This window comes from Anoplopoma fimbria, chromosome 8 (genome assembly GCF_027596085.1).
Source record: "Anoplopoma fimbria isolate UVic2021 breed Golden Eagle Sablefish chromosome 8, Afim_UVic_2022, whole genome shotgun sequence".
NCBI classification, from domain to species: Eukaryota; Metazoa; Chordata; class Actinopteri; order Perciformes; family Anoplopomatidae; genus Anoplopoma; species Anoplopoma fimbria.
In genome coordinates, this window is record NC_072456.1 from 3,733,509 (window position 1) to 3,750,234 (window position 16,726).

The window sequence follows — 16,726 nt, forward strand, 5'->3', positions numbered from 1 at the left end:
TCCAGGAAGTGATTGTTTATATCCTTGTTTATGTAACTGCATGGTGAAATAATTAACAAGCAGTATAGAAGGAGGGAAGGACAAGGATAAAGGTACAGACAGCAAAGTGTGTAATGAGCCGGATAACTTGCAACCTCTGAAAGCTTTGCTGCCATGAACATACAATTTAACTCAGTAAGTGGTTTTCATATGATTATAATTGTGTTTTTTGGCTTTAATTTTGGACTTGAAAATACATGCTGCAGTTATGCTATATGGTTTAAAAGACTCAACAACCTGTGGTACATTTGTTTTAAATGATTGTATGTGTTCTGTTATCATTTTAAACAGGTTTCTATTCATATTCTACTGCATCCTATGGAGCCCCAAAGTGTCCAACATTACATAAATAAATAAATATTTCAATTGACATACAAATGGGCTAAATTTTGAGAAAATATGTGTATGTAAATAAAACAATAATTAGCTAAATAAAAAAATAAAAATTCGAGACTCAAGTCATTAGAGTTTTACGTGACTTTTTTTTCTAAAAGCCTCATTTTATGTCACATTGGAATTTTCCCAAATTACACTGTTATTTTATGCCATTTTTTATTTCACAATTTTCTTTTTTTCCTCACATTTTTCATTTATTTAGCTTAACAAGGCTGCAAATGATATCTACCGTGCAGGCTTACTAGCTAGGAAGGGTTGTGAGCTTTAATACTTAGCATCAAACTGAGAAAAGCTGGTGAATTTAGAGTTACCTCGACCAGCCATCCAGATGTAGCTAAAACTGTTAATGCTCACTCTTAACTTTGATGCTGAGTAATAACAAAGATGATGATGATTTAATGTATGACAGAGATGAGCAGTTTAAATGACCCAAAAGCGACCAAAAGAGTGAAATGGTTTATTTATAAATTCACTTGTCAATCACAAGATAGCTCCGCCCTAAAGCATACCCTGCTTTATGGTCTGTTTGACTCTATGGTCTCGTTTACTAAATGAACATCATGCTGTATTGAAGAAGACTTGAAACTAGAGATTGAGACCATAAACTCATGTTTACAATGTTTACTGAGGGAATAAATCAAGAGAGAAGTAGAGTCATTTTCTCATAGACTTCTATACAACCAGAGGAGTCGCCCCCTGGTGGACAGTAGAGAGAATGCAGGTTTAGTGCCCTTCTGCATTTGCTTCGCTTGTCAGACCCGGAAACAAACATCAGCATGTAAGCATTAAATTCTTGTTAGGACCATTCTTCAAATTTAAGAATCCATATTGGATCATTGAAATTATGGCAAATTTGCAAGATTCTAAAGTAATACATTATTACAAAAAAAACATTGTGTGGAATGAAAAACCTGTGCCGATGCCAGCCGTCTGAAGTTCATTGCCCATAAGGTAGTGTTATAACTGTGTGGACATTTGAGCCAGGCTGTGTTTAGCAGTGGCATCCGTGGTGTGATGCGTTTGGTTCCATTATCCTTCATAACCTCATATTTGCACTTCACTAGTTTTTTTCTCGTGAAATTATTTCTTTATAATCTCAGAAATGTGTGGCTTTTTTCTCTCTCTGGCCCTGTGGAGACACACTGTATTTATGTATATATGCACATATTTAGATGCAGATGAGTAGTTTTGCTCCGGTTTTACGTATCCATATTAGGTAACTCTAAACTATAATAAAAGATGATAAAAGTCAGACCACTACTGAGTCCTCTTCCAGCATTACATCTGTAGTGTATATGTTGCCTCTCCTCCCTGCATATGAATGGCTTCTTGGACTTTGGCCTCTTGTGTGTATGTGCAGTGGCAACCTGAGAGCTGCATGACGCCTCCTCTGATCCACAGACACGGTTACATTTTGCCTGAAACTCTCACTAACTACATTTAATATTCAACATATATTTCTAGTCTGTAGAAGACTTATTTCATGTCTGTTTGTCCTGGAAGAAGGATCTCTCCTCTGTTGTTCTTCCTTGGGGCTTTATCCCTCTGTGGAGATTTTCCGTCAAAGTGTTTTGTACAGGTGTATAAATACATGTTTTAATGTATTTCTAAAATGCTGTCCTGTGTGTGCTATTGAATGTTTGTCACTTATAGGGTAAAAAGTGCACTAACATAAAATGTGCGTCCCAACGTGATTCAGTGCAACGAAGGCTGCCCTTTGTGCCAGGAAACCAGTTGGCCTGAAATCCGCATTTTTGTTCATTTAGAGTTCTCACAATGCGGTCTCAAACTATAAAAAAAACGCCCCTACCAGTTTTCACAGGCACGGGATTTAAATCCATTTTAAAATGTACTTGTATCCTTAATCTATTTGTTGATGCACACAACACAAAATAATGTCAGCACTTTTATGACATGGAGTCCCCAGTTCACTGCTACATGACAACACTAGTACCCTCTTAGATAACATGGAGTCATATGTACACTCGTGTGGATAAATAAAAAAAGAAAGAAAAAATGTAAATGTTTCACAAAGTAATAATACCCTCTAACCTCTGTTTTAAAAAGATGTTTCAAGAACAAAAAAAAAGTATGATGACACCATGACTGAGCACAAAGCTTACCTGTAAATTCCTGCTAAAATATCCAAGGAGGCGAGTGATGGTGTGCTAAAGTGAGGAGCTGTAGCAGGCTCCTAATATCCACCATGCTGACTGCTAGATATTTGGCTGGCTTATTGTGGAGTCTTCAGTTGTCCTAGAGGCTCCTGCACCTGGAAGTAAGGTCCAGTTAGTCAAATTTAAATATATATATACAGCCTTTATCTAGACATAAGGGCATTTAGCATGCATAAACAAAGCTTTAAAGTAAGCAATAACAGGGCGTGGCCGCTATGACAGTCAGATGGATGGCGTCGTTAGCTTCTATCTCTCTGCTGCATCACCTGGGCTGCCTCAGCTCCACCAACAATACACCAGCTTTGAGCGTTAAGTTGAATCCTCACTGTAAAGATGGTGACGGCCACCTTAAACGGCTCTTCAGAAGCCTACAGGTGAAGTCACCGAGACTACGTCCATATTTTATGGACGTAACACACACACAATGACCTTCCCGATTATAACCGTTTGTTTAGTTTCCAGTGTACTGAGTGAAAGGACCACCATCATCCAGTCATGTCTCTCCTGTCGATACCTGTTACAGCTAACCACTTCCTGTCAGGGTCAGGTAACCAATGGAAACATGGCAGTTGGCAATGAGAGTAGTCTCTCTGCCTCTCTCTCTCTCACACACACACACACACACCCTGCACACATAATCACATCCAAATCTTTCCCCAGTGACTCACCCTGACATCAAGCTCAGTGAGTCTCACTCACTCAGATTCATGTACGATGACACGCCCGTGTTGTGACACCGCCAAGCGGCGAGATAAGCACGGCATGTCGTGGGCCAAACCAAAAGCAACAAAACAACCGTGTGTTTGTGGGATGCTGGGAAGTTTGGGGCTGAGGAGGGAAACCAAGCCCACTGACAAACACCGCCACCGCTCACGAACCCTGTCGTATGACGACAAACCAGCCACTGTACAGCTCAGAGGGCAGAAGAGGGCAATGACCTTTTGTTATCAGATATTAGTTTGCAGCGACATTGCTCTTTAGATATATGTACGCATCAGGGCAGCTTATATTAGAACATTTCTTCCCCTTTCTAGTTTTGTTTGGCATAATCATGTGAACTAAACACAAGGTTAAATGCAATAATAGCAATTCTAAAAAATAATACATTTCATCAAAACTGAAATTTTCATAAATTCCTGCTAACATCATTTTCCCCCCTGTTGTGAACCTGATACTGTTAGGCAGATCAACATCCTCATACATGATTTAAGAAAAAGTTACTCCCCATTTTTCGGGCATTTTCCTGAGAAAGGCCATCAACACACGTCAATTTCCGCTTGTTACATACATACGATCTTTTCAAAATAAACTTCTCTTTTTCACAGGACACAACTCAGTTAGGTTTAGGCAGCACAACTTCTTAGTTAAGTTTAGAAAAAGATGGTGAAATACTTAGTTAGGTTTGGGCAACAAAACTACTTAGTTAGGTTTAAGAAAAGATTGTCAAATACTTTTTTAGGTTTAGGAAAAAAAAAAATGGTGAAATGCTTATTAGGTTTAAGAAGAGATTGTAAAATACTTAGTTAGGTTATGAAAGAGATCGTAGTTTGGATTAAGTGTCGTTACTTAAGTACAGAGTTACGTGACAAATAAATCAACGTTGACTTCTTGTTTCACACAGGCTCTATTAACAGTCTCCTGGGTAAAGACTGTTTTTCTGTTCGACCCCATCCACCTCCCCGCCCACCTGCCTTTTACGGGGTTTTTGCAGTCTTTTATACTTCCTGGTTCAAGATTACATAGATAACATACAAATTCATTTTGTGGCATATCTACTATTTACACCGCATTCATTTTCATAGGTTAAGCTACGAAGGATGTATGAGAACATCCTGGGCATATGCAAGGTTCACTAAAAACCTGACTGCTATGGACCAGAGTTTACACTAACAGGTTTGACAGCTCAATGATCAGCCCACTCTCATTAAGTAGCAGGTGTCTGCAGGGGGAGTGTTGTCCAGAGCTCTCAGACATTCTTAACTCTTGGGAGTTTTTTTTTTTATTACAGCAGCTAAGTAATATCCTTAATCTTGTGTAACTGTACCACGTGAGGCATTAAAGCTCTAATGTTAACTGGCCAGGGTAGCCCTGCAGATGAATGACTTTAGCAGCAGCGTAAACCACCTGCCAAAGTCTCTCTAGTAGCATTGACTCAGGTCTCAGGTTAAATTAACTGGTCCAAACAAAAGGCCAAGGAAGCCTCTCAACGTTAAGTCTTGGTGCCGTGATGTTAAAAAAACACTCTCTTTTAATAAATCAGCAGATGCTGTCCTACATCCTTGTCCCCTGTGAGGAGGGCTGGATTAGTGGCCCTGCAATGAAGTGGAGGGGTCCGCGGGGGAGTGTGTGTGTATGTGTGTGTGTGTGTGTGTGTGTGTGTGTGTTTACGTCTGTCTAATTTCACATAATACTGGATTTATTCGCCTAACATTTTCTGCGCTCACTTGCGGCTGTACGCTCAAGGACCACGTGTTTGCAGTGATTCACACATTTTAAAAATCTATTTTGTTGACTGTTTTATTTGACTGTTGACTCTTCACTCCTTTTAAGCGGAAGGTAGGTTATCAACAATTGCTTCAATAGCCAAAAGGCATTTCTTGCTATCTGCTCGCCAAAAAAAAAAAAAGCCTTACCCAGCCCGTCTTGGCTTTGTATTTTAAGCGATAAACACGAAAAACAACAACAAATAAAGACAATAATGTAGCAAAACCGTATTATATTTATAAATTGTATTAAATTGTATTTACAAGGGTTATAAAGCTAGTGTGCAAAGCTTTATTTACAAAAACTACTGCAAACATCCATTGTACTTTTTTGAAAATGTTCTAATTATTTTATTATTATTATTTTTTACTTTTGTCCAGCTTAAACAAAACAAAGAGTTCTACTCTAGCCTGATTTCATTCAAAGTCACAGATGGTAGCAGAATGACTGGTTTCTGTTTCAATTTCCCCCCCAAAATAAAAAAGGCACATTTTGTAAGCTTATCAAAAATGTTGATGAGTAAGATGCAGTGACATCTCGGAGACATAATTATTATGTTCTATCTAGTGGAGGGTTTCAAATATTTAACATCCCGGAAACAGTTTACTATAGTGGATGTTTCATTTGAAATTATAATAACTATATAACACTAATTCAAAAGAAAAGTATGGCCAACCTTGAGGTAGTGATGATTGAAAGATAAGTTTATGGACTTAATTTAGAAATGAGACCATTTTTATGGTGCTGATTCCTCTGGTTTTCAGATTATATTTAACATACTGCTTTGCTCTTTTCTGTTAGGAATTCAAACATGGTCTTTCCTACAAATCCATGCCATGCAACAATATCCTAAAGACCCCGTTTGGACGGCTGGGGGCACTGAGATATTGGGTTGCAGACGAATATGCACAGATAAGACCCAAAGGGATTCTCCACCCCGGTCTCTTGACTCGCCGCTCACAAGTGCCCTCTGAGAATGTTTTCACTCATGCCTTTTTGACCCCAGTCTTTGGTCGGCCATCACCTCCACTTAAAGCCTGACGAGGTAATTGTGGAGGAAGGACGTGCCCTGTAGAATCAAGAGCACTCTCTCTGTTTTAAAGAGACCACTTGGCACTGACAGACCCCCCCTTCAGTCTGCATCGTTCTTTAAAGCAGAAAAGTTGAAGGAAGCAAGAGTGTTACTTTAATGCTGAAATAGGCATTAGTTGTTGCACTTACTGTATTCGTATCAGTTCGCTGCACTTATTGAATTCGTATTCGTTTACTGCACTTATCCTATTCGTAGTAGTTTGTAGCACTTATTATATTCGTATTAGTCTGTTGCAATTATTGTTTTCGTAGTAATTTGCCTCTGCACTATACTTTTGCTCTGGTTTATGCTTTAAGATGCTTGTTTAAGAAAGGAGATGCACTTATGACTTCTGGTGACTAGTAGTTCTCTTGAATACCTATGTTGAATACACTTCCTGTAAGTCGCTTTGGATAAAAGCGTCTGCTAAATGACTGTAATGTAATGTAATGTAATGTAATGTAATGCATAAAGAGAGCTGTGCGGATGTCTACATAAACACAAGCCCAAACTCGACCTGTACTGTGTTCATAATGTCCCTGATGGCAAGAAAGTTAAAGATGAGAAACAGTGATAATGTCAGACCAGGGCTAAGTGAACCTGAATGCCTCTCACAGGGAAAGATCTTTGAGTGTTAAAGATGTGAGTCTGGGGAGAACATAATAATGTCAATAAAAAGTTTCAAACTTTTAAACTTGAAGACGATAAAAAATAGTTTTTTTTTTTAAGGGAAGGAAAGAAAAAACTGCTGCTCACAATAATACTACTACTCCTAACTGTTCAGTGATGCTGCAGCAGGCGGGTCACAGTGGGAGGTGCACCGGGCTGCTTAAAACCGGCAAGTAAGGAGAACAAGTTGTGGCTCTCATTCAAATGGTGAGAGGACTAAGTCATCAGAGGAGCAAGAAGCAGGGAGGAGGAGTAAACAGTGGACTGAGATACCCGGGGTCGGGACTCCCGGTCTGCGACCAACATCTGTCCCACACCGGGGGGGGGTGCACCGGGAACATGTTTAACTGCGTCTCCAACAGCGTGGTGAGTCCCATTCAATCATATCACTAAAGAGGCCGACTTGATTCATTTGGAATAGTTATTAACTCAAATAAATGAATATACTAGGATTACTTTCGTTTAAATCCACAACGCAAAAAAAAGTTCAAAAAGAACACATAAAGAAATCTTTTATTATTTATTTAGTTTTGGAGGATTTTTTTATAGGCCTATTTTTAAGTAATTTAAAATTTTCTTCATTATTTTCTGCCAATAAAACTGTAAATTTGTGTGAAAATGTTACCCCCAGGCATTAATATTCCCATATATTCTGTAACCGAAAGAAATACAGTGAAAACATGTGGGTCTAAACCATTAAAGTGATTTTAGATTACAAAACGAAAGTCATATCAGAGATACAGGGCCTAGGTCTTTATTTCTTCATTATTTGGTTTACACATTATATTCCGCTCTCTACTGTAGGCCTTCCATTAATACAGTCACATTATCCATCCGACATCCAATAAAAGCAGCAGAACATTACAAAATAATTCCAAAAGGCCTATCTTTTGCCAAAATGTAGAAGAATGTCAGCATGTGAGCCAGATATGAAATTGTGATTTTATTTAAATTCGTGCTTTTATGTTATTATTCCGATTGATACCTTTTTATTAGCCTACTTCTACTAATAATAATTATTACTATCACCAATGATTATTATTTGTATAACTTTTATTATTATTATAATTAGTATTTTTATTATAATTATTATTTATTTATTTAATTTTTTTTTTTTTTTACTTTTTGTAGATAAAGCAGCATTATTTAGACATGTGAGCAGTTTGCCGCCTCACACCTGCTCCACAGGTGAAGCTCATCTGGTTAAAACTGACGCAATTAGCCGGAATCACGTTCAGCTGTGCCGGTTTAGCTAATTGTAGACACGGAGAATGTGTTATGGCTTCCAATGCAAAGTGAATGTGTGGGGTCCACGTCTGCACTGTCCCACCCCGACACATGACAGCACATACATGACAATAAAGGGACAACAACAACAACAAAAAAAAGTTGAGCGCTTACTTCGTTTTCAGGGGAGGGGGTTCGGTTTAATGACAGCGGTTGTCATGGAAATAAGAACGGGACCGTAGCGACTCATTCCGGACCAGCCGGCACGATGTCGGAGGGAGAAAGGACGCCTACGGAGGCCGTCTTCACTCCGCTACAACAAGGAAACAGTTATGGCGACACAGTAGGTGTTTTTAGTTACAAAGCGACAACTTTTGTTTCAGGAGTCTCTCACCTTTAAATGTGGTGTGGTGAGCCAGTTAATCTAGACTTCTCTTACAGCCAAACAACGCTGTTTGACCTGTTAAACGTCTTCAAATGTTGACCCTTGCTATACTTGAGTAACTTTAGTCAAACTCAACGACGCTCTTAATTTTTCTGTGTTATCTACATTACATTACATTACAGTCATTTAGCAGATGCTTTTATCCAAAGCGACTTACAGTCAGTAGTATATTACATATCATTCACCCATTCACACACTGATGACAGGCTACCATGCAAGGTGCCACCATCAGACTCTAACTAACATTCATGCAACATCCAGTCCACACCGATGGCAAGCCTTCAGGAGCAACTTGGGGTTAAGTGTCTTGCCCAAGGACACATCGACTGCCGAAGCCGGGTATCGAACCACCGACCCTCTGATTGGAGAACTACCTTGCTCTCCGCTACGCCACAGCCGCCCCTATTTTTAAGAAATGAGAATTTCATAACGCTAAAATGTGGTGACATTGTCGAACTGTGTGTTGCTTCTGACAGGGTTCCTCTGGGCCGGATGATATTTTCGAGGAGGACTCCTACTCTCCGTCCTCCCTCTCCTCTTCCTCCTCGGCCTCCGTCCGCACCGTGGGCTCCCTGCAGGGGAAGACCCTGTGCACCTCCTGCGGCCAGGAGATAGTGGACAGATACCTCCTCAAGGTCAGACACTCACTGTATGTACAAGTCGGACAAATCAGTGCCTCACCTGTCTTTATGCTATTTGGTTTATTTAGAAAAGACACTTCTCCCTTAGCTAAGTGTAATTATTCACCTAACATGGATATGCACTTACTGTATTCGTATCAGTTCGCTGCACTTATTGAATTCGTATTTGTTTACTGCACTTATCCTATTCGTAGTAGTTTGTAGCACTTATTGTATTCGTATTAGTCTGTTGCAATTATTGTTTTCGTAGTAATTTGCCTCTGCACTATACTTTTGCTCTGGTTTATGCTTTAAGATGCTTGTTTAAGAAAGGAGATGCACTTATGACTTCTGGTGACTAGTAGTTCTCTTGAATACCTATGTTGAATACACTTCCTGTAAGTCGCTTTGGATAAAAGCGTCTGCTAAATGACTGTAATGTAATGTAATGTAATGATATTATTTTCCGTCTTTAAACAAAGAATAATGTAGGCTGAGGCTTCTGCTAGGGAATTTTTGTTAAAAAAAATCTGTGCGTATTTTACAGTCTGAAATTGAAGAATAGACTATCTGAATTTAAAACGATAAATGAATACACCAGAATAGGCCACTCAAACCTTGCAGTCTATTCACTCATATCCTTGATTAGCATAAAAGCATACAGGCTAAGTAGTTCATAAAGTATTGTGGTGAATAACCAGTAGGATAATCTAAAGTTTCTGTCAATAAAATAAATGCAATGTGAGAGAAATTGAGCAACCTCTACTGCCATCAGTTATTAAACACACCATTAAGGGATGTGTGAAATGGTGAAATTCTCCATCTTTTGTTCCCCATCTCAGGTGAACAACCTGTGCTGGCACGTGCGCTGCCTCTCATGCAGCGTTTGTAACACATCGCTGGGGCGACACGTGAGCTGCTACATCAAGGACAGACAGATTTTCTGCAAACTGGACTACTTCAGGTGAGCCAGTCCTGACACACTTTAATCTCCACTGACCTTCTATTATTAAAAAGGATGATGTAAGGAAAAGGAAATACAGAGTGTTTGCTGGGGTTCAATACCTGAGGAGATCATTTAAGAGTTTAACAGTTACAGAATTCAAGCATCATTTATATACTATGAACTTATCCATCCTGAATGTCTGGGCCTGGGAATCAGTGACAAGATACAATAGAAATAAAACAAGTCCTTCAGTCTATTCTTTTTGTTTTAAGTTACAATACATACATAGACTTAGCTGGGTGAAACTGAGAGGCAGGACATATGGAGCATACGGATATCTGTGTCTCATAGAAATAAAGGCTGGATGCTGCTCTATCACCAGGGTAAAATTAATAATATTGATCAAAATGGATAACCTTTGTCTGTACTAAATTCACCGAAAATTGGCATTGGATAATGCATCATTTGCATATTTAAACATACTATTTCAGAAAATTGTTGTACAACAAATATGTATGTAATCTTACAAAACATATCTGTATAGACCAATTTCTCTAAATCAGATTTTTTTTTCTCAGACTCTGAGCCAGAAATCTCCACTTCAATATCACTTACATACAGCTAATGTTCCAGTTTCTATATTCTGAAGGTTTTACAGAGGGGTTTGTACATACATCATTCATGTTCGGAACATGGTGGAAATAGTTTTTGTTTTTTATGGCTGTTGATTTCTGGAATGATAGTAAGAGATGTATCCCAAATCCACTCTGTAAAAACCTCTTAATATGTCAACAGCATGAAACAAGAATTTTGAACCTGACTTATTCAATGTCAGGTTTCTTTTCTCGAAATGTATGCAAATTAGTACATATTTAATAAGATAATGTCTGATTTTCACATTTAAACATAACATATCCGAAGATTTGTCATACCACAAGTAGTTGTCTTAATTTAAATACTGAACTGGTGAAGTTTTATGGTATTAATTTAAGTATTTCCATGTGAAGCTCAGGGTAAAATGAGTTAGGCTTGCTCAGAGGACCTCAAAGACTGATCACTTGGCCTAGATGTTACCATCACTGATCAATCACCTGAACACATGTTGTTCTACCTCAACCAAAGCTGAGTGGCCTGTTCCACGTCTTTGTTCAGGAGGTATGGGACCCGCTGCGCCCGCTGTGGCCGCAACATCCACTCCAGTGACTGGGTGCGTCGGGCTCGAGGCAGCACCTTCCACCTGGCCTGTTTCTCCTGCACCTCCTGTAAGCGCCAGCTGTCCACCGGGGAAGAGTGTGGACTGCTAGAGAACAGGGTCTTCTGCCGGCCGCACTATGACGTCATGATGGAGAATATCAAACGCGCCAAAGAAAATGGTGAGTAATGGGATGGGTAACAAGGGACTGGTTACATGGCAAAAAAAAGTCTCTATTATACTGTGGCTGTGTTCAGGTGGCAGTTTTGATAGCAAATACTCAAGGCATGTCCCAGTGACTTGAAAGATGCCCACAATAGGAGCTCATCTGAAACAGGGCCTTTATGTCAAATTACCCTTGTTGCACGTATTGTCTTAAAGAGCAACCAAGAGTAGATGAGGAGGAGGCAGATAAAGACGAGTCCAGCACCATGACCAGACCAGCTAAGAGGGCCAGGACCAGCTTCACTGTCGACCAGTTACAGGTACGGACCAACCAGTCTGTGTGTCGGCTCGTCTGCTGCCGTGATCACTGGGCTATTATTATTATTATTTTTTCTTCTTCTTCTGTCTGTAGAGCGCTTCGGGTGGGAAAGAAATAGTGAGGCAACAATTACTTTTGAAAGATATAAAACAAGAAAATTACACAATTTAATAAGTGGACATATTGAGTCATTTCACATTTTCCACATGGCTTAACACAGGTGATAAAAGGCCCTTTACACAGCAGCCAGGTTATACACATCACAGCAGGCTAAACATAGGTCAAAGTGATTAACATTTATTATGCTCCCATTTTATTCAGTGAATCACAGCCTTTCCAGTGAGCCAGCATACATTATACCAGAGACCTGACCCACCTTAATGCAACGGGGCTATAAATAATGTTATTAGTTAGTTACACCTGTCAAAGTTACCCTGCAGTGACCCATTTAACTGAGCAGGCGGCTGCTCAGAATGATATCAATTTTCAAGTTATTCAGTACCACACTTTTACATGCTGCCAGCAGGTGGGGCTGATGCTGTTAATACAAGGGAATATCCAGTATTGCTACACCTCAGTATCACATCTGTTCATCTCATTGATAGACTGTATTTCAGCAGGCTGCAGGCCTAGGTGACTGTCTCAAGGGTTAGCAGAGTCTACAACAGGGTTAAAGTGAGAGTGAATGTTTGACTGAGATTTGTTGAGTGGCCAGAAACACAACTTCAAATGAACGCTGTAATGCTCTGTTGATGCTGAATGTGTAAATATGTGATGGTAGCCATGAAGAACGTATGGGCCAGTGACATTTGGTCATCTAACTCTGATGTCGTCTGCCCTCTAGTGTCCATTTTATTTGAACACAGACTGAGCTCTGGGTGCAGGTGTCTATTCTGATCTGTTACCCTAGCAACATTAGCTAACTCATCAAAACATTTTAACATGTTCCCCTCTGTCATCTCTCCATTAGGTAATGCAAACTCAGTTTACCAAAGATAACAACCCAGATGCCCAGACTCTGCAGAAACTGGCCGAGAGGACTGGTCTCAGCCGCAGGGTTATTCAGGTAAAGCCTCTCATTACAACACTAGTATTTAACCAAAAAACAAAAAAAGTTTGAGAAATCAATCTCAGCACTTTGGATCATTTCTACAATAGAGAGAGAACGATAGCTTTGTACCGTGAATCCAGTTTTCAATCCATTCTCCCTGTTCAGGTTTGGTTTCAGAACTGTCGAGCTCGTCAAAAGAAGTACATCAACCCAAACTCCTCCTCCTCCCTGATGACATCGTTTGCTCCTGGTCAGCTGACGCCACCTTTGATGGAGGACCTGCAATACACCACCTACATTTCCCCAGATGCACCCCTCTTAACCACACTGACTTATATGGATGGTGAGAGCCACAAACACACATCGCTATACTTGCCAAGATTTTTAGCTCAGTGCTAACAGCTGTGTGTAGTCGTTATGGCTGCCAGGTGACAACCTACCTGAAGGAATCACATCTTCACTACAGAGAATAAATTAAGTAGTTATTGTTACAGAAATGACGTTCTGATTTTGAATCAACAGTCTCTTCATTCATATTTTTTTATTCTTTCAACTCCCTTAGTCCAAAGTCCAGATCCACTTTTGCTTCAGCCACTCATCTCCCATTCGCTGACACAGCTGCCAGTCAGCCATGCCTGAGCTACAACCCGTCACTGGACTACAGAAGACAATAACAGGCCGATAATGGGACCAGACGAGGACAGAAACCGTCCAAATATAACAGCAGTTCATCTAATCAATTCGTTAAATTTTCGCTGCCCTAATATGTGAGCAGAAGCTGAATTAATTTCATGGAATCACACAGAGATTCACAGGAGACATTGAAAGTGTGAAGGAAACTTTTTGTTAATATGTATATGTTGTGCATTTATTTGTGTTTAATTTATTTGGAGAAAATGAAGAGATATGGCACTTTGTCAAAGTAAAGATGTAAAACTGAGTATGGATTTGGTTTCAGTTCGGTGTTTATTTAAGGATGTGTTTGAGGATAATGACATTGTGAGTTGGGCACTCTCAAGAGAGACAGAATCGGGTGGTTTCTCCTGTATAAAGACCACTTCAAATGAAAACCACTGGAGATCAGACAGATGCTCCCGTTCCTTGTTGTGTTACTGACAGAGAAATGTGTAGAAAGACTTCATGCAGACACAAGTATGCTCCATCTCAAAACATCCACATGTCTCATTTTGGATAAACAAGATTATTGCAAGCAATACAATGTGTAAATGTTTCCTTGGAGTGTTAATGTTAGCTAGAAGCCATGCATGAACTGAACACTGGGGAGAGTTTGGCTTTCACATTAGATGTTAGACATACTGGAAATTAAAGTCTGTGGCTGCAACACAAAGCTCGGTTTGATTTGATGTGCTTTTTTTCCTGGACTTAATTGTGTTCCTCAAAGATACTTGAGTGATGGAATGTTTCTACTAGTGTGACAAATTGTGCAGTACTTGTACTTAGCTTCTCAGGAAGAACAGTAGTACTTGTTGCTCCACTACACTAAATTGACAGTTATAGTCACAAGTTATTTTGCACATTCAGACATTACATATAAAACGTATGACCACTTCATAGATAAGATAGATATGCAAGCTGTTAAATGAGCTCATTTAACAAGCTCTCAACATTCCCAGCATTTGTAATTATATTTATATATAGTCTATACAGATATAATATAACTGCTCTGTCAGGTGCCATTCTGCTGCATAACAATAACTACATATTGTTGATAATACTTTGACATGCAACAAGTCTCCTGGGGTATTTATGAATATTAAAGTCTGCCTCATCATTAAAAATGTAACACTTGAATAAAGACAATGGAAGATGTCCTATGCTGCCTGTGGTGGAAGTTTTTCCAATACAATTTACTATACTAATACCCAATTTGTACTAGTACTATCTATGTCCCGAGATGAGTCCCAATGAGCGTTGAAATAATGATCAAATGACAAATGAAATGTCCTTGCGGTATTTTATTTCTTTGCATGAAAGAGCCAGAAGTTTACAGAGTCACCGGGAGCCTGCAAAGTACTGAACTCCCGAGTCAGGCTGCTCACCCCTCTATATATGGGAGCCGGGGTGGCCAGGCTCAGTTCTGAGTAATGTGTCATGGAGGGAAGATCAAAAGGTGGATATGAAGGTGGGGAGGAAGGTCAAAAGGTGGGGGTGAATGACAAAGGTGAAGGGACATAAGGAAGGTAACATCTCCACACAGTGTAACTTAAAACAGAGAGGAGGTTCTCGACCTTTAGAGTACACATCATAGAGTAAAATCTTCACATCATAGAAGATCAAAAGGTTATGAGTCTCAGGTTCAAAGGTGTGAGAGGGCCAAAAGGTGGGGGGACAAAACCTTTACACTATATACTTCCAACATACACGTTGTTCATTTTCTGCAATCAAACATGAATTAGCTATGTATTTTGAATATTAAATTCATTTACTGCTCTGATCTTGACAGTGCTGACTAGCGAGCGTGTTGCTCACTTCCGGTTCTCAGCGTAGTTGATCTCGCAGCTCCAGCGAAAACTAGTGAATTGTGTGACATTCTTTATTATAGCGGCTAATTACCTACATTTAAATCACTTGAACACTCATATCACATCTTCCCTCCTGCTCAGTTCTGCTAATGTCTCATGTTTAGCCATGCCTCTGCCTCAGTGTGTCTCATGTTCAGCCATGCCTCTTCCTTTGATACGGGTACATGTAACAAATGTAGTTTGTTTGTTAGGTTGGAGGCGAGGCTCAGTGAGTTAGAGGCCCGGTTCCGCACCATTGAAGCTCAGTCGTTAGCTACTGTAGTTAGCCAGCCCACCCCGTAGTCGGTGCGGGCCAACCAGACGTAGCTCCTGCTAGCCGTCCCCGGCAACCCCCGAGCAGCCGGGAGGCTGGGTGACTGTCCGAAGGAAGCATAGTTCTATGTCGAAGCACACGGGTCACCACCAACCGCTTCACGTTTCTAACCGGTTTTCCCCGCTCAGCGACACACCCGCTGAGAAACCAACTCTGGTGATCGGCAGCTCCATTCTGAGAAACGTGAAGTTAGCGAAGACAGGGGCCATAGTTAACTGCATCCCCGGGGCCAGAGCGGGCGACATAGAATCCCATTTGAAACTGCTGGCTAAGGCTAAACGTAAATACAGTACGATTGTTATTCACGTCGGCGGTAATGACACCCGATTACGTCGCTCGGAGGTCACTAAATTGAACGTGGAATCGGTGTGTTCGTACGCAAAGACGATGTCGGACTCCGTAGTATTCTCTGGCCCTCTCCCTAATCTGGTCAATGATGAGATGTATAGCCGCATGTCATCATTCCGACGCTGGCTGTCGAGGTGGTGTCCTGCAAACAATGTGGGCTTCGTAGACAATTGGCATACTTTCTGGGGAAAACCTGGTCTGATTAGGAGAGACGGCATCCATCCTACTTTGGATGGAGCGGATCTCATCTCTAGAAATCTGACCCAGTTCATTAGTGGACCTAATCCATGACCCAGAGTTCAGACCAGGAAGCAGAAGCAGAGTCGCAGTCTTTCACACTTCTCTGCGCTTCCTTTGGAGCAGTTACCCACCCAGTTACCCACCCAAAACCCTATAGAGACTGTGTCTGCCCCACGGCCACTTCAATTATTTAAAGTCAACAGAAGAGGAGTTATACAAAATAACTTAATAAAAGTTAAGGCAACCGATGCAACAGTGCATCAAAACAGGACAGTTAAATGTGGACTCTTAAATATTAGATCTCTGTCATCTAAGGGTGTACTTGTAAATGATTTAATATCAGATAATCATATTGATTTATTTTGTCTTACTGAAACCTGGCTGTGTCATGAAGAGTACGTTAGCCTTAATGAATCAACTCCTCCAAGTTATATTAATACTCATATTCCTCGAGGCACAGGCCGAGGAGGTGGAGTAGCA

General features: G+C 40.3%; 1 protein-coding gene across 2 annotated transcripts; it reads left to right on the plus strand.

Annotated features, from left to right (window-relative positions):
- The first annotated feature begins 8,090 nt into the window (after positions 1-8,090).
- Positions 8,091-14,142, plus strand: LOC129094544 (LIM/homeobox protein Lhx8-like). Of its 2 annotated transcripts, none has more exons than XM_054602771.1 (8): positions 8,091-8,407; positions 8,986-9,144; positions 9,972-10,093; positions 11,228-11,448; positions 11,649-11,752; positions 12,722-12,817; positions 12,968-13,145; positions 13,365-14,142. In XM_054602771.1, the coding sequence occupies exons 1-8, from the start codon at positions 8,333-8,335 to the stop codon at positions 13,439-13,441; spliced, it is 1,032 nt and encodes a 343-aa protein (XP_054458746.1). In that variant the 5' UTR covers positions 8,091-8,332; the 3' UTR covers positions 13,442-14,142. The 2 variants fall into 2 exon arrangements, with proteins under 2 accessions (XP_054458746.1, XP_054458747.1); XM_054602772.1 differs by having other exon boundaries at positions 11,231-11,448.
- The last annotated feature ends 2,584 nt before the right edge of the window (positions 14,143-16,726 follow it).

Bases quoted from the DNA above. Each gene is read 5' to 3' on its own strand.
- LOC129094544 (XM_054602771.1), top strand. From the start codon at position 8,333: ATGTCGGAGGGAGAAAGGACGCCTACGGAGGCCGTCTTCACTCCGCTA. The intron at 8,408-8,985 runs GTAGGTGTTTTT...TGCTTCTGACAG, and splicing joins GAAACAGTTATGGCGACACA to GGTTCCTCTGGGCCGGATGA. The intron at 10,094-11,227 runs GTGAGCCAGTCC...GTCTTTGTTCAG, and splicing joins TGCAAACTGGACTACTTCAG to GAGGTATGGGACCCGCTGCG.